Source organism: Guillardia theta (genome assembly GCF_000315625.1).
Source record: "Guillardia theta CCMP2712 unplaced genomic scaffold GUITHscaffold_95, whole genome shotgun sequence".
Lineage (NCBI taxonomy): Eukaryota > Cryptophyceae > Pyrenomonadales > Geminigeraceae > Guillardia > Guillardia theta.
Window position 1 is genome coordinate 175,010 of NW_005434579.1, and position 12,248 is coordinate 187,257.

The window sequence follows — 12,248 nt, forward strand, 5'->3', positions numbered from 1 at the left end:
ATCTTCCCATTGTCTGTCTGATACTTTCGCTTTTTGAAGGATGAGTGTCAAGCTATTCGATGATATTCTGCTCATCGGAGATAATTTTCTTTCCGTCAACGATATCGAACAAGCTTTGTCGGAATGCAACATACCGAAGAAAACGATCGAAGTTTTGATTCAAGTCTTCGATGAGAACGAAGATGGCCTCATTTCCCGAGAAGAAGCAATGAAGAAAATAGTTCAAACTCCTGCAGGCAAGGAAAGACTGGTGGAGGAATTCAATGCAATAGATGTGGATGGTAAACCATGCAATGCTGCTTCGAACACTAACGACAATCTGCCCAGGCGATGGAGTCTTGACGTTTGAAGAGTTCTGTGAAGGCATGAAGGACCAGATGCCGCCAGATGAGATCGAGCGAGTCTATCATCAACTCGACAAGGACAACGATGAGTGCATCACGTTGGACGAGTTCATCATGTCTCAGATCTTGATGTGTCATAGTAACCTCAAGTCCTCCCAAGTCAACATAGATCGCAGCACTGCCTGCTTGACCGAGGTCATGCAAAACCTCCGCCGAGGCGACAAGATGGGCGCTTGCATGAAGATGCTTCAAGATGCTCGGAAGCGACAGCTGATGACGACGTGGCCGTCCAAGAAGGCCCTGTACAAGAAGACGCCGCTGAGCGAGTACAAGACCAAGGTGCAGGAGATCTACGAGTTCTACTCCAACGGCCAAGACTTCCTCGACAAAGCGGGGGTGATCGAGGCGCTGGGCAAGTTTGGCAAGCATGTGGACGACACGCAGCTGAGCAAGCTTCTTGCTCAAGTCGGGAGCGAGGGCGATGCCGGCATTGACAGGGAGCATTTCGTGCTCATCACTTACAAGCTCCTTGCAAAGTCAGTCAAGTCGAAAGCCGAGCAGCGACTGGCGGCATTATCCAAACCCAAGAACAAGACCGGAGAGCTCACCGTCGAAGACCATCTGGAGGAGATGGAAGCTCAAGCCAAGCAGTCCGAGGCTCAGGACAAGCCGAAGAAGTCAGACTCCAAGGGCGCAGGGAAGCTTGTGAGGAGGGCATCGATATCCGGAGTTGAGAAAGCGGTGTCAAAGGAAGCAGGCATACAACGAACCTCGTCGTCAGCTGTACACGCCAAGTCGTTTTCAAGCTTACCAAGCATAAGGCGAACGCAATCGAGTTCAGGAATGGATCATTCTTGCAACATTGAACAGCTGGAAATAAAACGAACCTCGTCGTCTGCTGGACTAGCCCAAAAGACTTCTGCTGAGCCGAAAACACAGCGTGCGCATCTTTCAGCTGTACAAGCCAAGTCGTTTTCAAGCTTACCTAGCATAAGGCGAACACAGTCGACATCGGGATTTGAACGTTCCTCCAGCTCTGAGCAGCTAGAAATACAACGAACCTCGTCGTCAGCTGGGCTAGCCAAGAAAGCCCCCCCCAATTTACAACGAAGTCATTCTGTCCCACAGATCGTGACCTGCCCGATCCGGTTCGAGTTTGACCGCCTAGACTGCAACGGTGACGTGTCGAGACTATCGATGTAGAGGTTGACATGCTGGGTACGACCAGGCGATGGGACGCTGTCGCACGATGAGCTGTTTGAAGGGCTCAAGCACAGGATGGAGCAGGATGAGCTTGCCGAGCTTTTTGACTTCATGGTAGGCGTCTGACAGAGTCATCGGGGGGAAGGGGACTGACATCTTGCTCAGGATAGCAACGGAGACGGGATGATAACGTTTGAGGAGTTCTATGAAGCGAAGAAGAAGATCGCAGAGAAGAAGCCTCATCTAGCGTTTTAACATGCGGCGACCTTTGTAGTCAGCCTTGTACTTTAAACTTTCACAGGAGAATATCACTGTTCCTCCAGTCGATCATTCCTCGCACTATCAGCTTGTCTTGTGTGTATAAGTACAGGTGAACTGTCGGGGAAGCGTTGGATTCAACGTTACGTTGATCATTGGTTGGTTCGTTTTGCTGGTACGTTCGCATACTTCTCATCGCCTTCATCTCCCCATCTCTACTTTGTGCTCTTCTTAATCAGTCCTGCCCTGGTCGCTCGTTGAGGGAAGTTGTTTCATCCGCCCTCGTCGTCGGCTCGTTGCTCTCCTCCTGGTCTCTCAGGAGTGGACGTCTGGTCAACATTTGAACCCCTTCTGCCTAACCTTCTCCCAATCCACTCGTTGTAACTCCTGCTGCTGCTCCTGTTACCTGCCCCTGCCCCTCCTCCAATACCCCCTCTTTCCTTTCCCCCTCTCTTCTCTCGCCTCCTGATCCTTATAATGTGGACTCTGTCTTCCTAAACCCTCAGTTTTGCCTGGAGTACTCGGCGATTCATTCTCGCAGTTATGGACCAACCAAGACCTTTTGCGCCTTCTGATTTTCTTCGTAGCAGCTCATGTGTAGAAGACCAGCGGCATCAACATCAACATCAACACCAACATCAACACCAACACCAACACCAACACCAACACCAACACCAACATCACCATCACCTTTCCTCACATACATGACATTCTCTCACATCAGCCCTACGTCTGCTCCATGCGTTCAGACTGCCCGCCAACGAGAGCCGCGTGCCTCAGGTCTCGGGGGAGGCGATGGGTACGGGGCGGGCCCACATCTGGCGCTTCTGCATCTTGTTCTCAGCATTGTCTTCGGCCGGTCGGGCAGGGTCGCCGCGTCCTCGCAGGTTGTACTTGATCTGCAGCTGCAGCTGCTCAAGCTCGTCCTCGCTGTTCCTGTTCGAGTGAACTCCTCCTACCGAGTCGTCTGAGTCTCCGTCTCCCTCCTCTCCTCCCCTCCTCCCTTTCGTCTTCGCTGCACTGCTTCCCGTGCTCGGGCTCGTCTTCGATCCTCCGCTCGCCTCAGCCATCGCCTGCTTGGCGACTTTCGCCTCCTTGAAGGCCTTGGAAACGGCCGTCTTGGTACTTGACCTGCTTGACTGTTCAGCACTACTCACTCCTCTTCCTCTCTCTTGCCTCACTATCACACGTCTAGACGCTGCTCCCCCCTCTCTTCCTCTATAGGCACTATCCTCTTCCCTCATAGTTGGTCATGCTACCTCCTCCTCTTCGTCCTTGCCGCACATGCCAGGTGTTCTCCCCTCCCCCACTCCTCGCTCTTTACCTCTTGTGCGCCCCGTCCTTGGCAGACGTCCGTGCGGCAAGAAAGCCAGACTGCACCTCGATGCTCCACTCGTCTCCTCTTCCCGCTCCTGCTTCCTCCACCAGCGCTGCTCCTTCCCTCACATCGCCCTGTGGTGCAGCGACATCATTTCCGTTGGTCGCTTCTGCCGCTTCCTCTGAGATGTTGAGGGCTCGTAGGTCCTGCAGAGTATAAGAGCCCTTGGACCCTCCTCTCTCTCTCGGCCTACAAGCTCTCTCGCCAGCCTCTCCAGCTCTCCGATGTCCGGCCTTGTCCTCTTCACCTGCGATGGAAGATGATGATGCGATGGAGGCGAAGACAGCAGCGGGGCGAAGAGCACGGGGAGAGGGGAGGGGAGGGGAGGAGAGGACAGGAGAGGAGGGGGAGAGAGCTCAACCTCGCATCCTCGTTGCAAAAGGAAGGAAGCGACTTCCTTGTTCTCAAAGTACTGCAGCAAGCGAATCAGCTCGTTGGGAACATCCAGCGCAGCACAGAACGGGAGAAAAGAGAAGGGAAAGGAGGAGAAACGATAAAAGGTGCACGAATCGAAGAGGGAAAGGAAGAGAAGGAGAGTGGTAGAGGATCAGAATCAGGAGAACTTGGAGTACAAGGCGGAGCAGAGGAGAAGAAAGAGGAGAGGGAAGGATTGGGCCGGGAGGGGGGACAGAAGGGGCGATTGGGAGGGGTAGCAGGAGGAGCAGATGGATAAACACCAGCGCGGCATCGAGAGGTGTATGTCCTTTGTCGTCCGTCCCATTCTTGTCAACTCCGCACTAGAACGTCGGGTCAATCCCCATCATAATCTCCTCCCCTGCTCTGCTCTCCTCCCTCCCTCCTTCCTTCCCTCCCTCCATCCCTCCCTCCCTCCCTCCCTCCCCCGCCCTTCCGGCTCCCATCCCCCTCATCGCCCCTTCTCCCTGCACCTGCAGGAGCATGCTGCATATCCTCATGTTGCCGAACTGTGCAGCATGATGCAATGCGGTCCTCCCCTTGTAGTCCACTAGTCCTGCTGCTGCCCTCCCCTTCGGAGTGTCCAGGATGGCCGTCACGACCTGCTCTGCCCCGTTCTCTGCTGCGTAATGGAGCGCCGACCTGATGGGTGCGAGCAAGGAGAGGACGAGCGGAAGAGGGGGAAGTGGAGGGAAGAGGAGATGGAGGAGGAGAGAAGAAGCAAGAAGGGGCAAGGGAGAGAGGACTCAGCCAAGACAGGCAGGAGGAGACTTGAGGAGTTTCACCTGCCCTTGAGGTCCTGAGACGCTACCGGGGCCCTGAAAGCGACGAGAGCGACGAGGAGTGAGGGAGGAGAAAAGCGAGCAGCAAGCGAGTACCCGTGAGAGAGTAGGACCATCGCCAGCGCATGATTCCCCTTGGCAGCTGCAACATGTAGGGGCACCCGTCCCTTGTTGTCGCCTGCGAGTCAGTCAGCATCGCCATCAAGTCCACAGCCTCCCTCCCCCGCCCTTTCCCAGCCTTTTACCCCCTCCACCCTCATAATTCCTCTCCTTTTCTTTCTTCATCCTCCCCCTCTTCCTTTTGCTTCCTCCATTCAAACTCCCGCTGTTCCTCCCCTCCCTTCCCTGCCTTCTCCTCCCTCCTCCTTCCTCCCTCCTCCTTCCTCTCTTCCTCTTGCTTCCTCCATCATGCTTCCCTTCCAACTCCTCCCTCTTCCCCTCCCTTCCGATCTCTCTAGGAGTCTCCCTCATCTTCCCCCCCTCCCTTTCTCAGCTGACCTATAGCAGGATCCGCCCTCTTTGCCAGCAGAGTTGCGCAGGTGGTCACGTGTCCCTGTCTCCCGTCAGCACCGGCAGGCGGCAGCTCTACAGACTGACAGTGGCGACGGCGAGGAGGAGCGGAGTGTGACCTGAGTCGTCCCGAGCGTTGATCTCGGCGCCCTTGTCTGCCAGGATGGAGACTGAAGCAGGGTGCCCGTTCTCAGACGCCAGATGCATGCAAGATCGACCCCTGCAGTCCCTCAGCTCCTTTTCAGCTCCGGCCTCGATGAGGATGTTGGACGTGACCAGGTGCCCGTACCTGACACATCGAGAGTAAAAGAGCTGCTGGCAGTCAGCTGGACTCGAGCTGGTTACATGCAAGAGGAGTGTAGGGGAGTTCTTCTCTTGTAGTCCACGGCGTTGGCGTTGGCATCGTACTCCAGCAGCAACCTGATATTGGAGACGTGTCATCACAAGGAGAGGGAGCGAGGGCGAGGCAAGAGGGGTTGAGGGCAACTCGAGCGCTAACGGAGCAGGTCAAGTCACAACGTGGGTCGGGGGTGCGGAAGTCGGAAGAGAGAAAGGGGACTGAGTCTCTGAAGATGAAAGAGCTTGTTCATTCAGCATCTCTCACCTTACTGTTCCCGTGTGTCGATACCTCGCAGCCGCATGCAGCGGCGACCTGGACTTGTCGTCGGCAAGGGACGGATCTCCCCGCCTGTCAAGCAGCAGCTTCGACGTGGAGAAATGGCCGTATTGCACGGCTGCGTGAGAGTCAGGAAAGTGGACGAGATTGAGAGGAGGGGAAGGAGGAGTAAGTGAGCGAGTGCGAGGGAGTATGAGGGAAAAAAGGAGTGAGAAGAGGGGGAGGAGAGGGGGAGGGAGTATGAGGGAAGAAAGGAGTGAGAAGGGGGGAGGAGAGGGGGAGGGGAGGGGATCTTGTTGCTATGGGTCCATTGCAGCACCAGCAAGAGCAGGAGCATCAAGAGATAGAAAAGGACGAGGAGGGAGGAGGGAGGAGGGAGGGAGAAGGAAGGAGAGGGGAGGGAGGGAGAAGGAAGGAGGGAGGAGGGAGGAGGGAGGGAGGAAGGCGAGAATCTGCCTGCTCGAAGTGGGGTCCGTTTTCTCAGATCGAGGAGATTGACATTGGCGCCATGGTCAAGGAGAACCTGCGCTGTCCCGTAGTGGCCGTACTGGAGGGTGAGAATTAAGGTGAGGATCAAAGAGGTGGGAATTAAGGAGCAGGAAAGTTGAGGAGTGCGAGCAGGAAAGGATGATCAGGAGGAGAAAGTGCATAGCAGTAGGAACAGGAGCAGGAGGAAGGAGGAGGAATAGGAGAAGTGCAGGAGGTGGTGGAGGAGGAGCACTACCACACCCCCGATCTAGGAGTATGGGCAGCAGGAGAAAGAGGAGTACGAGGAGGAGGAGGAGGAGAAGGGGGAGGGGGAGGGGGAGGGGGAGGGGGAGGGGGAGGGGGAGGGGGAGGAGTATCTTACTTGCACAGCAGCACGCAGTGCGGCAACACCCTTGGCGTCCTGCCAGTCTACCTGTGCTCCTCGTTCCACAAGCAACGAAACCTGGACAGCGTCAGCCCCTGCCCTCGCACCCGCAGCATGCGTCCACCGTGCCGTGGTGAGCATACTGAGCAGCGATCCTTAGAGCAGTCCGACCCTGCACAGAGGAAGCAGTGACTTTCTCCTGCTCATCCTCCCTCCCTCTTCACCTTGAGGTCCACCGCATCGATCCTTGCCCCATAGTCCAACAACATCCCGACCTGTCAGGCAGCAGTGACTCCCCAGACTCCCTGGGCAACAGGAGGTCAACAGTTCCAGCATGTCCGAATCCTGCAGCGAGATGTAGAGGTGTACAGCCCTGCCGGGAGGATCACCTTCTCCCCTCCGACCTCACTGAGTCACAACACCTGCGAGTCCTTCACTTCAAGGTTCTTGTTCCACCTGATCAGCAGGGAGCAGGTGAGAGCATGGCCGTACTGGACAAGCATCCATGGGCATCAGCTGCTGCTGCTGCAAGCACTCCATGTCTCACCAGCGCCGCCCAGTGTAGAGGCTGCCGTTCCTGCTTGTCCCGCAAGATTGGGTTCGCCCCGAGCTGCATCGCCACTCACACTGCCTGCTTCCTCTCAGGACAAGACCTCACCTGCAGCAGGTACTGTGCAGCTCCTGCTCTGCCATAGCGGCATGCGAGGTGCAGTGCGGTGTAGCCATCCTCCTCGCGCTGGTCGGCCAAGTCAGAGCAGGAGAGCGGCAGGTGGTGGGTACGGCCCGACCTGCGTGTCTGGGTGGATGTTGTTCTCTGTGATGAGCCGCCATATGAGATCATGGTTGCCGATCTTCGTCGCCGAGAAGAGATGATTCAGCTGGACTTCTCTTGGGGTTGCCGATACCCCATCCTCCATCTCCTCGTTCATCGCCATTGCCTGTGGCCCCGTTTCTGTGACCCTACTGCGTTATTGGGACATGCGGGATGGTGTGAAAACAGCGCCGTCTGCTCTCAACATCTCTCACAGTGGGGTGCTTCGTGATTTCTGCGCGAGCGTGTTAGCAGCGAGGATAACTAAGCCACCCCCTGACTAAAACTCCTGCCTCCGGTTCGAGATGGAAACGCCAAGAGAGCGTTCTTATCTCGAACGTCCTCCCCTCTCTCCTTGCTCCTGCTTGCCATGTTGTATGTATCCTAGAGTCCCTCTGCCATACATTTTCCTTCTCTCCCCATCCTCCCCCCCCCCCTCCCCCATCCTCCCCCCCACTTCCTCCTTCTCTTCCTCCATCGCGCCGGTTTTGTTCTCAAGCATGATGCTTGTGGGACTCATCCCATCTCATGACCAACTCAAGTCGAGCACAGCGACTGAGCAACTCAGTGCACTGCCCACCGGAGAGTCAAATGCCGGTGGGCCCGGTCCGGGCCGACCGCCGGATATCCCGAGCCAAGTCAACGTTGTTGGCCACCTCTCCGTCGGACGCCACAGTACCCTGGAACAAGTACCATTAGTAGTAGGGGTAGTAAGAGGTACCCAGATATTCACGGTAAGTAAGGAGGGTAGTCACTTTTGTCGGAGCTTTGTGAGAGGGGTAGTGGTGAATTCAGAGGCACAGCCAGTTGGTTATAGGGGTGGGTGGGTAGTTGGTCGAAGTAGGGCCGCGGCGAGGGGAGAGAGTTGCCGGAAATAGAGCAGACGGGAATAAAAAGAGATGCCGGAGGAACACGGGGATATCAGAGGAGCGACGGGGCCATGGAGAGCGGGAACAAGGATAGAAGCTGAGATGGCAGGGCAGGAGGGAGGGAAGGGAGAACTTGGAAGGGAGTGTGTGTGTGAAAGGGGATGTTACGTAGTAGTAGGAAGAAAGGAGTTGCGTTGTAGCGAACAGTTTTAGTATTTGTTCGGTACGAGCTATGTTCAAGAGATATGTTGGTTTGGTCTTTCACGGTGATGGCGATGATTCTATCATCGTTGAAGTACTCTGCATTCCTACTAGTAGCAGTACTGCACTGAGACGAAATGTTCTTGGCTTCCCTCCCCTCCTGCCCATAAATATCTCATGTGTTAATTTCACGATTCCTGTCGATATCATGTGTAGAATGATGCCAAGTAGCCTTGGATACTTTAATAACACTTCTCTTTATATCTACTCACCAGTTCTTCGTAATGACCTGTTGCCTGGCAGATGTTCTCTACCCTTGCTATGGTTATGCTCGATGACGTCAACACCATCAACACCTGGGCGGAGCCTCACAACGCCAACGGTGTCACCCCCAACACCGTCATCGACTCCAACGATGAGCCCCCCTGCAACAACCAGCAGCGCATGACTGCTCGTGCCTATTAAACAGTCTCTTAGTTTGATAAACGATCAAGTCCCTGTGCTCCCTGCTTCTGCCTCGCCCTATTGTCCTCTGCTTCCTTCGAATCTCCTCTAATCAGTGAAGTTTTCTGTGCTGCAGTGAGGTCAGTGTCTGTCCTTGGAGACGAGATGGTCTCGTGTGTGATGAGGGAAGAACTTGAAAGGCTGAAAGTATAAAACATGTGCTTGCATCGTGTTGTACGTTTTAGTTTCATTTTAATTCATTCACTTAGATTCCATCTGTTGGTTAACGTTGGTTGCTGTATCATCTGCTTCTGTCATCACTGCAGAAATAATCCATCTCTTCGTTCTTCTCCCTTGTTCTCACCAGAGCCTACAAGACCTTGAGCAAAACCTCCTCCACCACCTTCTCCATCTCTTCACCTGTCTCATCCATGTGAAACATCTCGTCTTCTTCTTGGGTTTCCCTGGCCCATAGTCCTGCTGTCTGTTCTCAAGGATAGAACCTGCGGCACGTCAGTCTCACATCTTCCTCACCGACTTTCCTCACCATTGCTGGCGTTCACTTGCTGATTCATCTGCCCCACGTGGGCTTGGTTCCTCAGGTACGGCTCCTCCTCCTCGCTCGTCGTTTCCCCCGCCACCGTCTTACAGTGCTGTGCCTCCTCCTCGCTCTTGCCGCCTGCCGACGTGTCAACGATTCACAGAGGCAGGTCGGCGCGCCACGTCACACCAGCGTGTAACCCAGCGCAGATAATCTGTTCAAGGATCTGGAGATAACATGAGCATGACAACTCAAACGAGTGCAATCAGTTCCTCGTCTGGATTCTCCGAGAATTTCTAGCAAGAGGTGTGAATGTCCGAGGGAGAGAGGAGAAGAGCTGGTCACCTGAAGATGGCTTATCTTATCTACGATCATCTTTGCCTTCTCCTTGCTGATGGCTGAGGTCAGCGAGCTCAAAGTTCCTGCAGGTTGCAAACGAGCAAGGAAGGCGTCAGGTCTTCCAACATGCACTCACAAGACATTCTGACCGCACTGCAGGTGAAACTGGACGGTAGAAGGCTCAGTTGCATTACGAGCGTGAGTTGAACGATCGTTGGCAGCCGACGATGCTGAAGACCTGTTCCTATCCCCCTCATGTCAACAACACCACCACCTTGCTCATCAGGTTTCATTGCCGACCTTCCCATGTCCACTGCCTCGCTCTCATCAAAATCGACAGCCGAGGCCTCGTCTTCACCCGACAGTCTGTCAGATCACCAGAGCACTGCAGTACATCCCCTACCTTGAGTCTCCCCAGTGTCAGATCCTACGGATATGTCCTGAATTTTCGCAGTCAGATGTGCCTCCAACAAGTATGGGAGGGCCTCAGTCTTGTACCTTGACGTCTATCGGCGTCTCTTCTTCTTCCCCATCTTCCACGTTTTTCTGTGATGGTTCAGTGCCGTGATCAGATGTCTGTGATAGGATATTTCAAGACATCGGAACAAAAGTAGGAGCGGAGAATCGTTGGAACTCAAGGAAGTCAAAACATTCAGCACCTCGAACGAGAGTTTCTTCTTGCTTGCAAACCCAGGTGACGCTGTCTTGTCCTCTGCCTGTACAGAAGCCATCAGAACGCGAGGCTCTTCACCGTCGCTACTCCACCATGGCAACGGGCTGCACCAAGACATCGGCGTTGCTCGTGTCTGCGCGGGGGGTCTCGGTGTCGGAATCGTTGGGGGTCCAACTTTGCAATGGCGTCTGAAACCCTTCGGAGAGCATCTTGAGGGATTTTCGAAACCGTTTTCAAGGCACAGGGAGGAAGAGAGGTGAACGTCCTGAGTAGCCTCCAAGTCGATGCTTGAAATCTCGTTGGTCCTGACTTGGTCGTTGTGGTCGTCGAAGTTTGTCCACAAGTCCTCCCGACGTCGCTGCTTCTCTAGACTCTCATGCGCGATCCGCAGAAGCTACACAGCAAGTGAGGCCGGAGCAGAGGTCTCAACAGCTCTCACATTCGACTTGACCGTCGGAGGATTCCTTCCCTCGAAGTTCGATCTCCGACATGTCAGCTGTCAGGCAGGGCAGTCAGCTCCCACACCCCATCGCATTCTCAGCTCATCTCCTACCCCAAACTGCGAAGGAAATGCTGTACAGCAAAACGTGGTACCAGAGCCTGCGCCCGCCATCGGGTTCAAGGTGGTAGGACGCAATGGCATCCCTCACCGCTGCTGTAAACCGCGGGATACAGGTCGGGACCCTGCACCCCCCCCAGCTTGCCCTTGACATCCTGACCGTTGCAAGAGAAGCGGAGCTACAGGGCAAGATCAGCATCACTACGACTTGAGCTCGCAATCACTCTGACCTCCGCGTTTTGATAGTCGAAGTGAACCCCAATGCGACAGATGCCTTTGTGGTCCCACTGGAACGGCTCCACCTGATCAACACGGACCCTCGTCAAGAGGAGCAACAGCAGGTGCTCTAGAGCATCTGCTGCGTGAGTCTCTCCTTACCTCTGTATCCTCTATGTGCTCCCCGCGGCAAAGGAAACCACTGCAGGCGCATCTCAGTATCACGGTCAGCTAACATTTCTCCTCACCGATCATGGTAGAACCATGCAAGGTCGCGCTTGCTCTCCATCTTCACGGACACGTAAGTGTGAGTTCGTGTCGTCTCCTGCTGAGGAAGAGCATCGTACCGATCCTCTCTGACGCAAGGACTCGTCGAGCGGTATCGACGAGTCCACCACCCCAACTCCAATCCATTCCTTGCCGCTGCATCTGCTGTCACGGGGTGCGGGATCAAGCGCGCCACAACCTTCTCTTGATGCTGAACTCCCACACCAGAGGCTTGAAAGCAAACCCGAGCTCGAAGTTGAGGAGACCCGCTGCCAGCCTTTGTTCAGCTTCCACCCAGCTGCAGACACCAAACGTCCGGATCTTGTCTCACCTGCAAACTTTGGGGTATCCTTCTCTTTCAGGAGCGTTGCTCCAGACACCTGGAGCATCGACATCAAGTTCAGAGATCAGCATGATGCAGAGAGGTTCTTCTGAACCTTCATGGACGACGGCTCCCACTTGTACCAGGTGTTCTGCTCGTCAATCTGCGTAAGGCAAGCATAAGTTCAAGGACCATGTAGACAGCTATACGATGTTTTGTTCCTCGAACATACTCACGTCCATGGAAGTCGAACCATTGAGCTTCCCGTTGTTCTTCGGCTTTCCGTTCTGATGCGAGCTCATATCGGACCGCTATCAGCGAGCGTCAACTTTCAATGTCCGAACAATCACATTCATCACTTTTGTTGTCTTCCGCGCTCGAACATCGTCGGAGTTCATCTGATCTTCTATTATGTAATCACTGCAAGACAGGTTCAGTCTCTCTCAAACAGCACGTTCGCAATGTCAGGGCACCGCGATCATGCTGATACTCATGCCCGAGCCATCAGCGTTTTCATCCATCTAACAACCTGTACATGGTAGCAGCCAAGACCATGGTCTCCATCTTGAGTTGACCATAGCCACTACCAACAAGCTCCTGACAAGAAGTGAGCGATCGAGCATTGCTTTCCTCTATCTCTTCCCGTCC

The 12,248-nt window shown here is 54.7% G+C and overlaps 3 protein-coding genes across 3 annotated transcripts; 1 reads left to right on the plus strand and 2 right to left on the minus strand.

The window, feature by feature from the left end:
• Positions 1 to 40: 40 nt before the first annotated feature.
• On the plus strand, positions 41 to 1,802 carry GUITHDRAFT_116411 (hypothetical protein; the record flags this gene model as incomplete). Its single annotated transcript, XM_005824370.1, has 4 exons — positions 41 to 281; positions 328 to 1,521; positions 1,573 to 1,661; positions 1,713 to 1,802. 4 exons carry the CDS (start codon positions 41 to 43, stop codon positions 1,800 to 1,802), a joined length of 1,614 nt encoding a protein of 537 aa, XP_005824427.1.
• A 3,162-nt stretch (positions 1,803 to 4,964) lies between these two features.
• GUITHDRAFT_78072 (hypothetical protein) lies at positions 4,965 to 5,636 on the minus strand (the record flags this gene model as incomplete). Its single annotated transcript, XM_005824371.1, has 2 exons — positions 4,965 to 5,178; positions 5,518 to 5,636. Coding segments are annotated over 2 exons (333 nt in total), but the record flags the coding sequence as incomplete, so codon positions are not given.
• Positions 5,637 to 8,984: 3,348 nt separating this feature from the next.
• Positions 8,985 to 12,164, minus strand: GUITHDRAFT_145006 (hypothetical protein; the record flags this gene model as incomplete). Its single annotated transcript, XM_005824372.1, has 24 exons — positions 8,985 to 9,053; positions 9,104 to 9,186; positions 9,231 to 9,362; positions 9,414 to 9,450; positions 9,570 to 9,646; positions 9,838 to 9,915; positions 9,967 to 10,003; positions 10,062 to 10,139; positions 10,223 to 10,279; positions 10,329 to 10,445; positions 10,547 to 10,630; positions 10,676 to 10,732; positions 10,790 to 10,836; positions 10,887 to 10,974; positions 11,026 to 11,097; positions 11,174 to 11,213; positions 11,260 to 11,336; positions 11,359 to 11,434; positions 11,478 to 11,547; positions 11,610 to 11,658; positions 11,716 to 11,763; positions 11,837 to 11,911; positions 11,960 to 12,020; positions 12,130 to 12,164. 24 exons carry the CDS (start codon positions 12,162 to 12,164, stop codon positions 8,985 to 8,987), a joined length of 1,644 nt encoding a protein of 547 aa, XP_005824429.1.
• Between the last annotated feature and the right edge of the window lie 84 nt (positions 12,165 to 12,248).